General features: G+C 41.0%; 1 protein-coding gene across 4 annotated transcripts in view; it reads right to left on the bottom strand.

Moving 5' to 3' along the window:
- The window catches only part of col14a1b (collagen, type XIV, alpha 1b), a 163,739-nt gene that overhangs the window by 102,540 nt on the left and 43,322 nt on the right, over nt 1–17,877 (bottom strand). For all 4 annotated transcript variants that reach the window (XM_084080851.1, XM_084080852.1, XM_084080853.1 and 1 more), the window contains 3 exons: nt 3,958–4,116; nt 3,567–3,686; nt 352–516 (listed from right to left, as the gene is read on the bottom strand). In XM_084080851.1, coding sequence (XP_083936977.1) covers nt 352–516; nt 3,567–3,686; nt 3,958–4,116 — 444 coding nt within the window. The remainder of the gene's footprint in view (nt 1–351; nt 517–3,566; nt 3,687–3,957; nt 4,117–17,877) is intronic.

The raw sequence follows: 17,877 nt of genomic DNA, 5'->3' as shown, positions 1-17,877 counted from the left end.
CTGTATTATGATTATGAAGTCATCTATAATGCTTCCTGTGACAATGCAATTTCCTTGAGTGGGAGGGAGGGAGAGAGAGAGAAGGGGGGGGGTGGAGGAAGAAAGGGTGGGAGATTCTCATGAGAGGACATGGGGAGAGAGAGAGGAGAGTGAGAGAGGGGAAGAACGGAGAGAAGAAAACAATAACGATTGCTCAGCAGAGAGAGCTGGGGAACGGGATGAAACTGAAGGAAACAGGATGGCCTTAGGGAGAGAGAGAAAGAGAGATAGAGTGATGAAAACAATGCACAGAGAGAGAGAGAGAGAGAGAGAGAGAGAGAGACAGATGTATTGATGAGTTGAGTCTAATACCAATAGCAAACAGTTCAATCCCAGCCTCCCTCAGACTCTGGGCAGGAGGGATGACATCATCCTGGGACTTCCCGTCCGTGATGAGGATTCCGATCTTGGGAACGCCGGGCCTGGAGCCCGACCCTGGTTTGAAGCTGTTCTCCAGGATGTAGGTCAGAGCCAGACCTGGAGAGGAGAGGAGAGGAGAGGAGAGGTCTGTACCTGGACACTGAATCAGTGGTTCTCAAACATTTTCATGTCAAGGTCCGCCAAACTGATACATATTAATCCATTAAGACCGGGAAAGCATCCGTGTCATTTTAAGATTTCTTTGGCTATTCAAATAAGCAGATCTACAAGCTCATAGGCATAGCGCTATGAGCTTGTAGATCTGCTAAAAAAATAATAATGGTGGAAAATGTGCAAATCTTTGAAAATATAATTTTTTTAGAGAATATATATCTGCTATTTTTGAATAGCCAAATAAATCTAAAATGACACAGATGCGTTCCACTTCCCCGTCTTGATGGGTTAAGGTAGCTCTGCACAGCACCGAGATCGGAGGCGTTAAGTGTTGGAAAGCGTTGGTTGCTGAAAATCTGCTGTTGAATGGGCGGTGGGTACACTGTCGCGTCGGGTCGCAAGTTGTAGGGCTGCTTCGACCATCATATAGAACTTGTTGTTCAAAAAGACATCAAGCCATAGGCTATTTTTAGCACCATAGTAGCCGTCTGTCGGTGTCGCCTCTCAGGTGCATTCAGCAACCTTTTTTCACACCTTCCAACGGACCGACCGATCTCCTGACTTCATTCAACTGGCAGTCTGCAGTAACTTGTAGTAGTCTGTTTGGTGGAGAGCTACTGACTTGCACTGTGATTCTACATTCTAACGCTCTCTAATGACTAACTGTAATTAAAACACCCTTCAGACATTAGTGATAATTTGGTTTCACTACAATATTCTTTGTACTCTAACAGAAGCATGTCCTGCACTAATGCAGGACAGGTGCATGCGTTTCTCTTTGTTGGCCCTGGGGGACTGGAAATACTGACTTAATGAACATAACGCCTTAGCTGTAATCCTAATGAGTTTTAAATCTATGTAATTAGATAAGTATCGTTGTGCGCTGAGGGTAACAGCAAAGCAGATGATTTTCCATTTGTGAAACCTGTCATTTAACACTTAAGAGAATCATTCAAACGAGTGGTTCTCAACCCTTATAGCCCTGGGGCCTAGGACTAACGCTAAACGGTGAAATGTATCCACTTGTAACTCTGAAAGTTAACAAATGTAACCAGATGGACCTTTACGGGTCTGTTTAGTTACATTTGGAACTAACTGCTATGCTATTCTTTACCAATAAAACCTTATTATCACTTATTGCTCTATATGTCTTTGTGGGGCTCCGCTGGCGCTGCCAATAAAACCGCAAATGAAAAAGTCTAATTTGAAGTTTTGCTGAGCTTGGATCCCATGGTGAATACATTCCTCATTTGGATCCAATGAGAGTGGACTTCACTTTGCTGCTGCATTGTACACAGTAAAACACCAGGTCTTCTTTTAACTGAGAGTGCAAAAAACGTGGTCCATTCGGCTCCATTCTTACACTCAGAGTTAAATGAACACTGACATTTTTTACTGTGTACCGTTGTGTGAGATCGTTACAATTGATTGTTCTCTCCTCCAATGCCCTCTGGTTTTATTTATTATTTTGTTCATTTATTAGTTTATTGATGTTGTCACTAAAAGCACTTGCTCAGTAAAACCCTCAATGTTCATTTAACTACTTGTAACTACAAATGTACGATACATTTGTACACACTCAGAGTTAAATTTGTACAGTCAGAGTGTGGCAGTTCACCCTGCCACTGACACATCATAACCACATCAACACTACACAATACACCATATACACAATAGCCAGGTAGCATGCTAGGATAGTTTGGTGGGTGCACACACTAAACTCCATTTAACAGCTTTTAGTATGTTTCCTGTATTATTGTTCTTTTCACTTATGATGTAAATGATTTCACAGAACACAGGATTAAAGGGTAAAATTGTTCTTTATTTTTAAGTTGCAGGGAATGTCTTTTGGCAAATGTTTGACTGTTTTTTCTTTCTCTTACCACAGTGCTTCCTGGTTCTGGGCAGTGACAAAGAACCCGAGTGTAGCTGCAGGCAGCCTTTTATAGTGCCTGTCTGTTTGTAGTGAGCATGCTCAGTCCATACCTGCTGTACCATACCAACTGTGGGTTTGAGTAAAAGGGGGTATTCTAATTGTTATTGTGAATTATTATTATTGTGGGAAATGTGGTAATGTGAGGACACTTTAAGTGTGTTAAATGTGAAGTATAATGTCTTTGGACATAGATGAAATAACTGGTTTATGTGTAAATTGATTGAGTCAATTGAGATTGGTCCAGTGGGAGGGGCTTAGCCTTTAAAAGAAGGGTGCCTACCACTGCCCAGGCAGTTAGTGAAGGACTGCCGTAGTACTAGGGAGCAGACCTAGAGCCAATCGGGCCAGTATTGTATAGTTTGATGTATTTGTTTTTTCCCTGGGACTTTCTAAAAAAGGAAAATAAAACACTTGTTTTGCACCTATGGACTGTTTCCGATTCCAGTAATTCTGCCATATCCTACCCACATTGGGACAAAGTGTGACACAGAGTTAAATGAACTAGTCCGTACCCGGCAGTGTGCGCAGCCAAACTCTATGCAGACTCTGGGGTTATGCACTCGGTATGCATAGTTTACGATCTGCGTACTAGTGCTATGGAGATGATATCCAAACCGCCCTGTTGCTCATAAAACAGACCTTTATAAGTTTGCAGGCAGCGTCTATCTGTCCTCCTGCCGTTCTCTGGCTGTGTGTGTGTGTGTGTGCGTGCGTGTGCGCGTGTGTGTGTGTGTGTGCCAAGTCTAGGCAGCGACTAGAGATCCCATTGGCTGTAACCATGACGACAGATCCTACAGCCCAAATTCGGAATCTCCAGTGTTTACACAACAAATTAACAGCTTAACATTTCGGAAAGTGAAAAACGGGCTTCCTCACGGCCTGCATATGCTAATAGTCAATGCCCGTGTGCAAGTTGAGATCAATTTCTCAACCCACTGAGGAGAACCAGGCAGAACAGACTGACAGATAGAGGTTTCCTTAATATATAATTTAATATGATAGGATAGTTAAATTAACACTTTACAGTGTGGTATATTTCTCAGAGTGTGTGCTGTACCTGTGAGTGTGTTTCCTCCTTTGTAAGGCAGGTTCTTAACGGCGTCCAGCACAGCAGCTTTGGTGCTGTAGGCGTTCAGGTGCCACTCGATCCTGGGGTCTCCACTGTACTGGGCCAGGCCTGAATGCACACACGCACGCACACACACACACACATGCGCGTACGTGAGTAGGCAGAAACAGACATTCTTAGAGGCGCTCGCCACACACACACACACGCGCACGCACACACACACACACACACACACACATTCTGTCTCTCTCTAACGAGAGTGGTGTTTCACACGTGTGTTAAAATAATTCCAGTCACAACAACATACATCAGACAAAACAATGCTCAACGACAACGCAGGCAAATCCCAGAACCCTGCTCTCTCTCTCTCTCTCCTCACCTATCCTGGTTCTGTCCAACTCCACGTTGAAGGCTTTGACCAGGTTCTCCAGGAACATGCGGACCAGTCTGAAGTTGATCCTGCCGATACTCCACGAGCCGTCCACCAGGATCACTATGTCGGCGATGGCCGGGGTCTTGCACAAGAACCCCTCCTCGGCTAGAAGAGCAAACACACAGACACAGCACAATAATCGTCTCTTTCCTGTGAAAATGCTGGGCGGTGAGTGGTGGTGTGGTACTGACCCCGCCACAGAGAATCACGACACATTTTGAATGTAAGGGCCATTCACACCCAACACTTAAGCTATAACTTTAAAAATATCGTTTTAAAACATAGTATAATATAGCTCTATAATTCTACCATATGAACCCTAGTGTCCCTGTTCTGGGAATGTCATAATAGACTAACATTTGGCGAAAATAGGCTTCCCTACAACAAATGTAAAAGCTCACAACGCGTTACAACGTGTTGTGAGCTTGTAAATTGGCTTTATATTGGTTACATATTGCACAGTAAGACTATCTGTAAAACAATACTTTAGGAACCAAAACCTGTGTGTTTGCAGCAACACAGTGAATCCAGCACAGCTGTGAAAGTAGGACAATTTGATGTGCAGCCTCTGTCCCAAAGCATTACAGTACAAAGAGCTTCATTAGTCGTAATTCAATTCAACACGATATAATTAAACCCTGGAGGAGGAGGAGACTGGCACTTAGTTTTTTAGAGGATGAAAAATAACAAGCCACTCTGTTGTTTGTCTGAGCAGTTTTTACTGGGTAATAAAACAGAGCGTGCTCTAATGAGCTAACAGCAGTTCATTTGTAAAAGGGAAATGGTGTGGGGTTCGGCGTAGACTTGCACGCCGCAGCACAGGAAACACGTTTGTCTTTTGTCAACTTCTTCCGATCTAGTCATTTTCCAATTCCCACGTTTACCACCCTCCCTATATCACTCCCAACCTCTACCATTAGCCTGCAGAGGAAATAGATGCACATGGAATCACCAGACACTTCCTTTCCAGGATCACAGTCAGAATGAATTTTATTGTCACGTCACACGATTACAGGTGTAAAAGAGTCAGTGAAATTCTTTATTTATAAATGTTTTGGTGCGAGCCCTCAACATTGCAGTTCCGGGAAGAGTTATGAATATGAAATATGAAAAGATTGAACAGAGGAGAAAGAAACAGCACTAGTCAAATAACAGGAAGGCAATGTCAAATCAAATATACAAAGTCCAGTACAAGTACAGTACATACATACACAGTGCATCATTAAAAATAAGCAATGGACAAAGATATGGAAGGCAGAAACGCTGTGCAGATGGAGAACCTAACCAGCATATAAAAATAGCAGAAGCTACAGTATATAAAATCACAGTTTCATGTGCATGGCTGAAGTGACATAGTTAAAGAAATGAAGAACAAAGCATCAGGTGTACAAACACATCAAATAGCAGCAGGTATAAAATCACGGTTTCATGTGCATGGTTAAAGAAAAACGTAGCAAGATAAAGCAGCGGGTATCGAGTCAATAATCTCTTATTATATCAGCTGTATAACTGATAGTGTGCCGAAGCCGCAGAGAGTGCAGACATAGTCTTGTGTACTAAAGTGATATGCCTGAGTGGCAGAGCTAAGTGTTTGTTCAGCGGTCTGATGGTTGCCAGGTGAAAACTGTTGAGACGTCTGGAGGTTCATGCTATCTTCCCCTTTTCCTCTATACTTTGTTGCTGTCAGGTGGAAACCTTGTATGTTCAAAGCCGTTATTTTTCAGGAAATGGGAAAATGTATCTGTGTTCCAATGGATACAATGTAGTTATTTGGTCACAACTCTTGTTAATACTTTTCATTGGCTAATTTTTTTTTTTCTCACAGAGACTTAACTACGTAACTTTCAACCTGGCGTCTGTATTTTGGGCATTTCATTAGAGGTGAACTTTTTTTATTTAAAAAAAAGTATACATATATATATATATATATATATATATATATATATATATATATATATATATATATATATATATATAGGCTACTTCTGCGCGACACCCTCAAACAATAAATCAAATAGGGCATTCATTTCTATGAACAAAAAACATGAAAATTAAAAAAGTAATTTAATACTTGACTGCCTGTCAAGTGGTTGTTGTTTTTAGTGCTCTTGTTGTGTTTTGTCCGGTGTACCATGTTTTGTTTTGTTTTTTTGTCAGGGCTTTTGTTTTGTGGATGCTGCGAATGTTAATTAATACCATTTTGTACACTGCTGAAGGGCCTGTATGTATGCGTGTGTGAAAAAAATCTATACAAAAAACTTGAATGATTAAAAAAAAAAAGAAAATATGAAATATGGGGGTACAAGGTTATTGCCCGACAGCGAAGACGTGGCCAACAGGAGTTGCTAGTGCAATGACAAAGACACATTCCCCTGCCATCCTCCCACCTGCAAACACTGTGTTCATTGGAGCACCTGGCCAAGCCAGACGCACCACTGCTGAGAAGGCCAAACCCCATCACAAGTTCATTTTACCTGAAGTAATTTACAACTGTGCGACACTAATTGTATTCTCCATGCTCCCGCATACAACATAAGTTTAATAATGTAGCAAAGATGCCATATAATATAGAATTAGATGAGTATGAAAACAACGGCATACACATGATTCTATTAAACTTAGCTTTGTCCCATAAACTCAACACTTTCATTTCCAAATACCCTCTTCATTTACACATGTATTTGTTGGTACTTCACTTCACTTTTGTACTTTACTTTTAGTTGTTTTGATGAGCCTCTTTTTGCTCATTTTCGTCATCATCATCGTGTAAGCAATTAGTTTCCAACCTTGCTTTGATTTTTGTTTTGTTTTTCCACAGAAATTAAACTTTAGCAAAACAAGAACAGTGTAACCTAAACCTTGAAGCATAGAGTCACATTTAATTAACTTGCACAAAGTTTACTTTAAATTAGCACATGTACTGATGAAGAAGAAGAACAAAAAACTGGAGAAGAAAACAGCAACCTAGACGCGCGTTATGGGAGTTATTAGTGTAGCTCAACTGAGTCTTTATCCAATCGGACTGCAAGGCCAAAACTGCTCATTATATAAATTGTGGTAGAGTGCGGCTGATGCTTGAGTTTTATAACGACCCCTTGATGAGTGGTGCTGCATAAGTGTTCCTTCTGAAAAGGGCTTCATCACTCTCAGAAGAGAATCTTGGTCTTTTAATGATGAACCCTGGCATCCCTATTCTGGGCCCATCATAAATAACACAAAAATATTCTGCGAAAAGAGACGAACATTCTACTACTACTACTTGGTGAAATGTGTTGTTCTCTCTGCTTCGAGTCGCCAAATAAAAAAGTATTTTAATAGGCTCTATGCACAGCAGCCATTTTGGAGAAAAATTGGGCCTCTTCTTACTTCCTTCACAGGTGTTACCAATGATACTAATTAAGGCTCTGTTCCATTTACAGTAGTGTGGCACAGTGGTTGTCTTATTTTCAAGGACCCCCATAACTCTGAGAGTGTACACTCTCAGAGTTACACACCCACCATAAGGGGCCATTTGGGAACCAAAATGGAGTGTTTCTAGTGAGCCAACATGCACAATATCAGCACCCTGACCAGAATGGAACAAAGCCTTCATTAGTATCATTGGTAAAACCTGTGAAGGAAGTAAGGAAGAGGCCCAATTTCTTTCTAACATGGCTGCTGTGCATAGAGCCTATTCCGGTGTGTATTCATTCATCAACATACAGTAGTTCATAATTCTTGCATCGGTTAGCACTCAGGACGAGTACCGCATGCTGCTGTGAAGTCTTCATCTCAGTTCAGTAGCTAATGTAAGCAAAACATCAAAATACGTTCCGCTGACAGATCTGGCACAAACCTGGCCATACGGCTAAGCCCTATAAGTGCTATACATCCAAACACGATGGCATTCGATTTCTCATCCCAGACAGATGTATAAAAGAATGCACCAAATCAGGCCACGGCATGTCTTAAAATCCAGCAGGGAACGAAGAAGGAATGGCATTTTCTTTCTGTGTGTGTGTGTGTGTGTGTGTGTGTGTGTGTGTGTGTGTGTGTGTGTGTGTGTGTGTGTGTGTGTGTTTTTTCTTCCACCACCAGTCGTTTCATTCATCATTGACAAGAAGCCTGAAGTCTATCACTTCTTACAAGTCCATACAGTGTCGGAATGTCAAGCTAGCCAGACCAGATCAGAAGAGCCTGCTGGTGTCACCATCTAATAGCAGCTCACTGAGAGGAAGACAGGTGGGAATGGATACCTACTGTACAGTATAGGAGATTAAGTACAGTATATTGTCGCTGTCGGGCGGGAACCTGGTACTGTATCTCCGCATTTCATCTATTTTACTTTACTTTGTCTCACAAGTGGCAAAAATCTACGAGCTCACAATACGTCAAGCTTGTAGATCTGCTATTTCGCAGTAAAAAAGTAATGTTCCTTGGACATACAGCACAGGTTTTCCACCCAGCAGTGATGATATACTGTATGATTGTGTACATCCTGTAAGTGTGTTGTATTTGTTTCTCTGTGCTTCTACCCTAACAGGTGTGAGAGAACTGCAACACCTGGACATATAGAAAAGAAAACACACACACACGCACGCACGCACGCACACACGCGCACACGCACACACACACACACACACACACACACACACACACACACACACACACACACAAAGATGGGCAGAGACAGAGAGAAACTAACCGGCTGAGAGATGCAGACGGAGAAAGAGATAGAGGGAGAGAAATATAATGAAAAATAGCTATGAGTTTATTGGTTTTACTGTAAGCCTGTTGGTTCCCTGCATGGGTTAACCCTTCAAACAAAACATTCTCTTTCATGTGGTGAGAGAGGTTCGCTGACACAGGAGAGAAAGACAGACAGAAAGAAAGAAGCAAATAATCTGGTAGACAAAGGGTTGTAACTCCTGTGAGTGTACGCACGCTTGCGCACGCTTGCGCACCCACACGCGCTCGTGCACGCACACAGACAGACATACTTTTAAAAAATTGCCATGCAGAGGTGACAGACATAAAAGGGAGGGTAAATGATGGAGGGAGGAAAAGAAAAAGAGAGGGAAGACAGAGACTGACAAAGGAGTGGCTGTTGACAGATATTTACTATTACAGGGTGACTATTAGTGGGTTGTCTCCTCAGGTGAAATGACTCTCCATGGAGTTCAAAGGTCACCGCACTGAAGGGGGAGCAAGCTATCTATCCTCCTCTACTTCAACCCAACTTGAACTTGAACCTAACTCATATACCAGCTGGTGACATAAAACCGCTGACATGTACAGCGCATGATAGACTAGACTCTCTGCTCTTTGGCCGATAAACACATTGGTGAAATAAATAAATAACAAGCATGTAATCTGTGATAAGCTGTGACCAGCTCTCAACGCAATTTGAAGCTTTCAAAGACCGACCGAACGACTGACAGACCGAAGGACCAACCGACAGACAGACTGGCTTATCTACCCTAAGCCCTATTTTATGCTATTGCTAAAACAGCTGATCTACTGTACAAGTTTACGCATTGTGATTTTAAAAAAATGGAATATTTTTAGACATTCTTGAAAGGGTTTGCCTATAATGACATGACCAAAATAGGGATGTCAGACTCAGGGGTGAAAAGAATTCCTGCCTCTCATCTCCCCTGTCTGTCTTACATAACACACAGTTCACTGTAACAGTTTGTATAATTAATAACAAAGTATGTGACACCGTGTTGGAGGCGAGACAACCAAAGTACAACAAAACACTGTAACATTATCACCTCTTAGGAAGTGCCTCATGTCTGTGCATCGAACGGTGGTCGACATCCAGATTCACGAGGAAAAGGTGATACTGTTTCATACATTCCGTGGTAAGTCCCGGATATAAACGGCATTTGCAACTATAGCCTGAAGATTTTAAATTTGGTCTGACAGGCATACTGTATGTTGGTACCTGCAAGACATCTCTGTAATATATCAATGGCATTCGTGTGGCAGCTTTATCCTTGCTAGAGATATCTGGCAATCTGTCATCCCTTAATGCCATTGAACTCTCATTTCCTTGCTCGTGAAAGGTAGAGGTTATGAGGTTATGAGGGCGCACAGTGAAATAACGTTTTAACCCTGGCTTCCCAATTTTGGGCCAATTTTCTAAATGTGTCATTATGTCAAAACTCTTCAATAGCGAAGATAGCCGATCTACAAGCTTGCATATCAGCTACCGTATTTTCGCTATGTGTCGAACAAATAAGTATATACTGGTTAAGTGGTTAAGAAAATGTCCTCTCTTATTACATACTTGCTAGTCGTTCACTTTTGCCAAAACATAAAACTGTAACTTCACTGAAAAAGCATAGGAGAAAGCCAAACATACTTCATAAGAAAACAAGTTCATGAAGATGCCCTTCAACATCTCTGTTCTACCAACTGTCCAATGGTCAAGGTGAGGTCAGGTTTTAGGTTAGTGCTACTGCTAACAGCCTGAGGCCGATGAGGGTCATTCAGCTGGAGGCCAATAGTTGTCATACCTACTTCCAATACCTGGTCAAAGGTGAGACGCTACACACCGCAGGGTTCAGGTACTGTAGATAGATTTATCTATCCTCAACTTATTTACATGCAGAGAGGTGACAGGTCATGTCTCCTCTGCCTCCTCCACCCCCTCAGGGTACAGCAAGCACTGGTGAACTTCACTGGAGCCCCATGTGGAAACCGCGTGATCGCTCATGTGGAGAACTCAACATAGTGGGAACCATTATCGAAGTCCAACGGTCTGCTGTAAATTCCTGTGTCCTGAGTGTTAATTTAGAGCAAAATTACACTTTGGTCGAGTTTCGTGTTGTGTAGTTCTCTTGCCATGGTGTAACACCAAATAGATATCTTTAATAGTTGCTCCGTTGATTAGAGATTGATCATCCAAAAAATATTCTCCACGTTGATTTACACTGCACAGGGAAACAGGTCACAAAGGCTCTTTTTTACTTATGTAGTTTAGAATGTGCGACTGCATCTAGAGAGTACTGCATTCTGCAATGTGACATCTGCGTCTGCTACATGAGAAATTGGCCAGATTCACACGAATGAGGTACAAATGATTCACAGTACAAGGCTGCAAGCTCCAATTGTGATATGTTTTGTATTTGAGGTTAAATTCGTAAGAAAAGTCTCTTTTTTTCTTTTCTTGCTGTATAAAATGTAAAATAAACAAATCTTAAAAAAAAAAAAATCGTAAGAAAAAAAGTCAAATTAGGCTATCTTTTGAAAACGTCTCTTTTGTTTGCACAAGGGGTTAAAACCAGACAACCAAAAAATGATATTTGTCTGAGGTGAGTCTTTGTGTCAGGTATGTCCATTCATCAAGAGAGAGTGATGGACGTCAGCCCTTTGCTTTGACAGAGCTGTAAGTCAAAGGCCACGGCTAACATTCCCACCGAAAGAACTGTCATATTTTACAGGTTGAGGTACAAGGAAGAGAGAGACATCCATCCCATTCCTCCCATGACTCAATAGCAGATATGTGAGACATTAAAGTGACTCAACAATGAAATGAACAGCCTTGCTGCAATGATAATGACTGTGACTGTTTTTTTTTCCTTTTTACAGCTGGAAGGAAGCATTGATTTCTGAATAATTCATCTGAGGAGCATTTATGTAGCGGTGGTGTCAACGATAGCCTCAAGGCTAGGTTAGGTTAGGTTATATCCTCCAGATAATGACCAGCTTGTTTTAAGAATTCAAGAATTCAGTACAGATATGGACACAGCTGGGCAAAAAGCTGAATGAGTAATGACCCCCCCATCTCATTTCACCACTAGTTCACCCAAAAAAGGACTTATTTGCTATCAATTACACACCCCATGAAGCCTTGAATTCATGGAGATTCTTTTGTTTTTGTCGCATTCCTAATCCAATAATTTGATGACCGGCAGGGTCTCCTACCAGAGACATTAGCATCTTTCCACCGGTCATCAAATTACTGTAGCAGATCTGCAAGCTCTGCGAGCTTGTAGATTTGCTATTTGCACTAGTTTGGGTCGCGGGCAAACGTCTAATTTCTTTTTTCGGTCTCAAGCTAAATAAACCATGTTTGGGAACCACTGTCATTACTCATTATACAGTCCTGCAGCGTGGATGCTGTTGTTCATCCATATGGTGAAGAAGGAATCACGCTGAACAACAATATGCATGTTCAGCACAACCCTTCTCTTGATAAAGGCCAAAATGTTGACATTTTAAAAAGTACAAAAAAGTTTTTTTTTGTACAAGATGGAACTTCTATGATCATCATCCCACCTGTTGGAGCTTTGCTTTGCTGCAAGTGCATAACAAAATGTTTTCTAAATGTAGACATAATGAGGCCAGTAGATTAAGTGTTCTTCTAGTTAAAAACTCCCCAAGGACAGTAGCCAGTCCCTTGTGGAAGCTGTCAGTCTCTCTCAGTACAGTCAGTACAGTCTCAGTACACGAAAAGTACTGTATCTTCACCTCTACAATCATAAAAACACGTACCTCCACCTCTGAAATCATAACACCATGGATTTTTTCGGAGGAAAAAAATAATTCTGTACTTCAATATCCTTAGGATAATCATCCATCAGTGTCTGCCCAGCAGTTTCTAGCCAACTAGCCAATTACAATGTGCCTGTCACCTTCAGGCCATGGGATCTAAACAGGTTAGCATGTTCCTCCTGGGCATGGGAATTATGTTGCTTGGAAACCCGCCACCATCCCTTTGGATTATGGGAATAATATCGCTTGGAAACACACGACAGGGTCCCTTGTCCAGCTCAGTACTTACTCATTACTCATTTACGCAGTGATGGAGGAGGTACTACTCACATGTTTTACTTAAGTAAAAGTATCAATACTGCAATGTAGATATACTCTGTTACAAGTAGAAGTCCCATATTCAAAATGTACTTGAGTAAAGGTAAAAAAGGCATACAAATATACTTAAATATGTACTCATTGTGCAGAATGTTCCATTTCACAAGTTCAAAATATATTAAAAATATTTTGAAAATAGCCTATCTACAAGCTCACAATGTGTCGCATCGCGACGCATTGTGAAATGTGAGCTTGAGCTTGTAGATAAAAGTACAATATTTTCCTCTGCGATGTAGAGTGGTAGAAGTAAAAGTATTGAACATTCTAAATACTGTTACTGAAGAAAGTAAAAATACCTCAAAATTGTACTTAAGTACAGCACTTACATGTACTTAATTACTTTACACCACTGCATTTACGGTACCCCCTGCAGTGTGGCTTCATAAAGCAATTTGCACAGAAACTATCAGAGACAGGTCCCTTTGTCATGCATAGTGTCATGCGTTTATTCCGCTGAATTTACGCATCGCATTGTGAGCTTGTCAATCGGCTATTTTCGCCGAAAGCTTTCACCACAATAACAAAAAAGATACTAGTTTGGAGCCCTGAGGAACTCAGCCTAACCATATAGGGTTTAAGTGGTTATGATATGCCCAGAAAAGAGACACCAGGGTTCTAGTGGTTAAGCTTTATCTAAATGATTATATACATTTTTGTATCTTTTATTTCTTGTATTTTATTTCTCTATGTATGTATTTTTCTTTCTTTCTTTCTTATACTTTATTTTTTTCTGCAATATTTGGAAACCTGTTCACCATGCTGTTAGAATTAGGAGTGAAACATTGGAATATCTACTGGCAAACTACCATGGACTTTATCATCAAGGAGAAACAAACTGAGATCTTTCTAAAAAAGGACTGAAGTTGCTTTAGATTAGGATCCCTCTCCTCTGCACTGAATATCCCACAACATAATGAGTGTTAAATATACTTGAAATGTACTAATTTCATGTAATGTGATGCCCAAAATGACCTGCCTGTTCTAAAAACAAAAAAGAATAAAAAGAAAGTTTCTAAATGCAATTTGGAGACAGATTTTACTGTAAATGTCTGATTGATCTTAAGTGTCATATTTCTTTCTTTACGAGTGACAAGGACAATGGAAGAAAAAATAAAAAGACTCAGCTGTCATGTTCACATCAGAGAGGAATTTAACAAAGAAAACCATGTGACATTTTCAAGGTTGCTGATGAAACACCAAGAATGGACCCATGCTGTGTCAACTACCCCGTTGCAATTCAAGTGCACATTACAGGCTGTACTTTGAGATATTTCAAAGCAGAAAGTGGTGTTAATTGGTTCTGTTCAAAAGAATCTCAAGGCGAAACATCTAAAAGCCAACAAGGCAGAACCACGTAACTGCTAAAGTTGCAACTCGTATCTTCATGTCCAAATACAGTATTGTAGCTGTTCCTCTATGCCAGTGGTTCTCAAAGTGGGGCACAGGGACCCCCAGGTGTCCTTGAAGGGTCTTCCAGGGGGTCCCAAGCGAAATGAGTTAATAAAGCATCAAAATGTGTTTAACCACTTTAACCCTACAGTATATACATCAGCTATTTGAAAATAGCTCATAAAACAAACAAAACAAATGTGAACAATAAAAATCTTGTATGGGGTCCCTGCACAAACTATTTTCAGACGGGGGTCCGTGGCCAAATACATATTAATTTGAGCGTCCTTGATATGAGAAAATGTAAGAGGAGAACCACTGCTCTATGCTGCAGGTTCAGTGCCACTGGTGACAGTGAAAGTGGCACAGCGAGTGCAAAAACACCTACATGTGATAATTATCTGCTCGGATGATTCCCATTTACCACAAACAGAGAACATGATAAAACGCCCAAAGATCACCCCTCACTCCATGCCTGCCTTTTCCGACGGAGATCACATTTGAACACTAAAACGCTGAAATGAGTAGTATTAGCTGTGTGCGTGTGCGTGTGTGTGAGAGAGTGCGCGTGTGTGTGTGCGTCTATGTGATACATCAGCAGGGATCTTGGGGGGAAAAGTGCATGTGGGCATACAGCATGTGCACAGTATGTGTGCCATAAGGAAGGAGGGAGAGAGAGGGGGAGAGAGAGAGAGAGAGAGAAAGAGAGAGAATTACACCTGAGCATGAAATCTCCACTACACAGTAAACTCCTGCATTCATTTATTATTTATGGATCATAAATAATAAGATACATAAATAATTCTTTATCCATAACTCAGGGAACGTACAAATGTGAGCAAATGAACCACGTTTGTACACTGTCTGAGCTAAATTAACCCTACGATAAATTAACACTACGATTATACAGTGCATACGCTGCATGCAGGATCAATAGAAAACAATGTCATTTGTATAGCAAGGACACAGGATATTGGATATAGACAACACAACGGGGCATAGAAGAACAGAAGGCTACTGAAATATAATGCTCGGAGAGACCTACTTTTCACTGGCAAGGCCAAGAGGAGTAGCTTACGATGGTGAGGACAAACTCAATGGCTTTTTTTCACTATAGGGGAACTGGCTGTCATCTGGTCATGGTATTTTCTTTACCGAGACGAGAAATGGGCCATGTTGAGAGAAAGGTATGGGAACGGCAGGGGGGATATGGGACCAGAGGATGTTGTTTTAAATGCCACATGTCTCTCTTGACACAATGCAATGCATTGTAACCACATAAACCATAGTGTCCCCCTGGATCGGCAATTTGGGGCGAAGAGATTTGGTGTAGTGGGACAAATGGATCGGGACCTAGTAAAGAGCCCTGGGGGACCCCAATCAACAAAGTGGTTAAAAGCTGATGTTCATAAAGGAAGTACAAAGGCATCATTATGTGCAGTATATTGTTCTATTGTGTTCTGTCCAACCATATGATGTCATAGCACTCACCAGTCATCTTTCTGTTGTATTTCTTTTGCAACAGAATATGACAGCGGAAATAGCTTATAATGGTAGCTTTTTAATACTGAATTTTAAATCAATGTCTTAAATGTTAATATGGCATAAAGATATGTCGTTGTACTGGCTGGGTGCTGCGTGTTGCACAGAGAGAGATTGAGGTCATGCAGGTTATAATAATTGTGATAATGAAATATCCTCTTCCCACATAGTGTCGCTGTCAGGCGGAAACCTTGTGTCTAAATAATTCAACGTTTTATGTATTTTCGCCACTTAATGCCCTACTTTGCCGATCTACAAGCTCACAACGTGTCACATCGCGATGCGTTGGGAGATTGTAGATCAATTATTTTCACTATTTCTGAAAGTTTCTGTTCCATTTCCTGAGAAGTAACTGTTTTGGACGTACAAGGTTTCCATTTGTTCCTGTGTTCAGGCACCTTCTACAAACATGTATCCTGTCAAAATTAAATTTGAATAAAGATTAAACGCTGAACCACCACCCCTCACCCACCCACCCTACTACCTGCCAGGATTAACCCATTAAGACCTGATGGCTAAATCCTAACAGTTTTCTGAACAACTTATGTTGCTATATCAGTGGTGCTCAAACCTTATCATGTCAAGGACGCCCCAAAATTATATTTATTTGGCCGCTGACCCCCATCAAAAAATATATTGATCCAGGGACTCTCCGGAAGCAAAGATTTGAGTTAAAAATGTTTGCTTTAAAAGAAAGATTTGCACACATTTTCATGATTTTTAAAACATTTCAGATCTACCAGATCATAGCGCAGCACGAAGTGACGCGCTATGAGCTGTATATCTGCTATTTTTGAATACCCAAAGTATAAAATGACACAGATGCTTTCCTGGTTGTAATGGGTTAAGGGCATCGGCTAAATGTCTACAAGTGTCAATCAAATAAATTCAGGTGAAACCTGAGGGAATGAGCAGGCGGCGACTCCTCGACTTTGTGAGAGGAAAAGCATCAAGGGATCATTTCATGTTTATTTTACTCTGAAATTCGGGTGGCAATTTGGTGTGAGCCAGGAGGAAACTCTATGAATAATGTTACGGTTCTTTGAAGACAATTAACTACATTGGGGGGCAACAGAAGTCTAGGATCAACCGTCTCTGAAACACTGCACACCAAATCCATTTAACTCCACACCTTCTCTTTCTGCCAAGTGGGAATGATAAAAAAAAAAGGAGAATAATGAGTCCTGGCAATGTAATTTCACAAAGCTGCAAATGACACACCGCACGGCACGGCAGCCGTTGTACACGACGAGACACAACACATGTCAGAGAGCCACGTCACGGTGGGCTTCTTTGCACTGAATGCCACACATGATGTTCCCCGAATCCCCGGTACATTTCTAACTTTGACTTTATAATGTTGAAATGACAACACACATCCTGAGAGAGCGGAGAGAGAGAGAGAGAGGGGGGGGGGGCATACAGACAAACAGAGAAGGAGTGTGGGATAGGTAGTAAAGGGAGAGAGAGAAAAGTCTGAGAGAGGCAGAGAGTAGGAGACCGAGAGAAAGACACTACTATCAGCCAACTGTACCAGACGCACAAAGAGAGTTTGAAAACATGACTAATAACGAAAAACTCCGATATCTGCTGCTGGGGGAAGTACGGCAATGTGCAAACACAGCAGCAAGATTTGTGAGCTGTTTTGACAGGGGAGGACGTCCACTGGAATACAACCACTTAAAACAATTAATCACAGACGTATTCCTGCATGGTGCTGATGTCAAATACACAGACCTACTGTACAAACAAACAGAGCAGATACTGTACCTTAGATACATTTCAATAATTGCTAGCTTTGTTTTGTTGTATATTATCCTTATTATATGCATGTTTATGTATAATGTATTTTTTAACACCAAAAGCATTTTTTTCCTTTTACATAATTAGATTTTCAAAGTTACAGTGTGACACAGCTCTGTTTAGACATTTCTTTATTCTATTTTAACCATTTCAATCCCAGTGAGCTTGTAGATCTGCTATTTTCAGTTCCGCCCCATAATAATAGGGATGATAGCGTTCAAGTGGTTAAATGTACATCCATTTCTTAGTTTGGATTGTTTATTTCACACT

This window comes from Gymnoscopelus microlampas (assembly GCF_963454915.1).
Source record: "Gymnoscopelus microlampas genome assembly, chromosome: 15".
NCBI classification, from domain to species: Eukaryota; Metazoa; Chordata; class Actinopteri; order Myctophiformes; family Myctophidae; genus Gymnoscopelus; species Gymnoscopelus microlampas.
The sequence above is the reverse complement of the archived record's forward strand: the minus strand, read 5'-3'. Positions and strand labels throughout refer to the sequence as shown.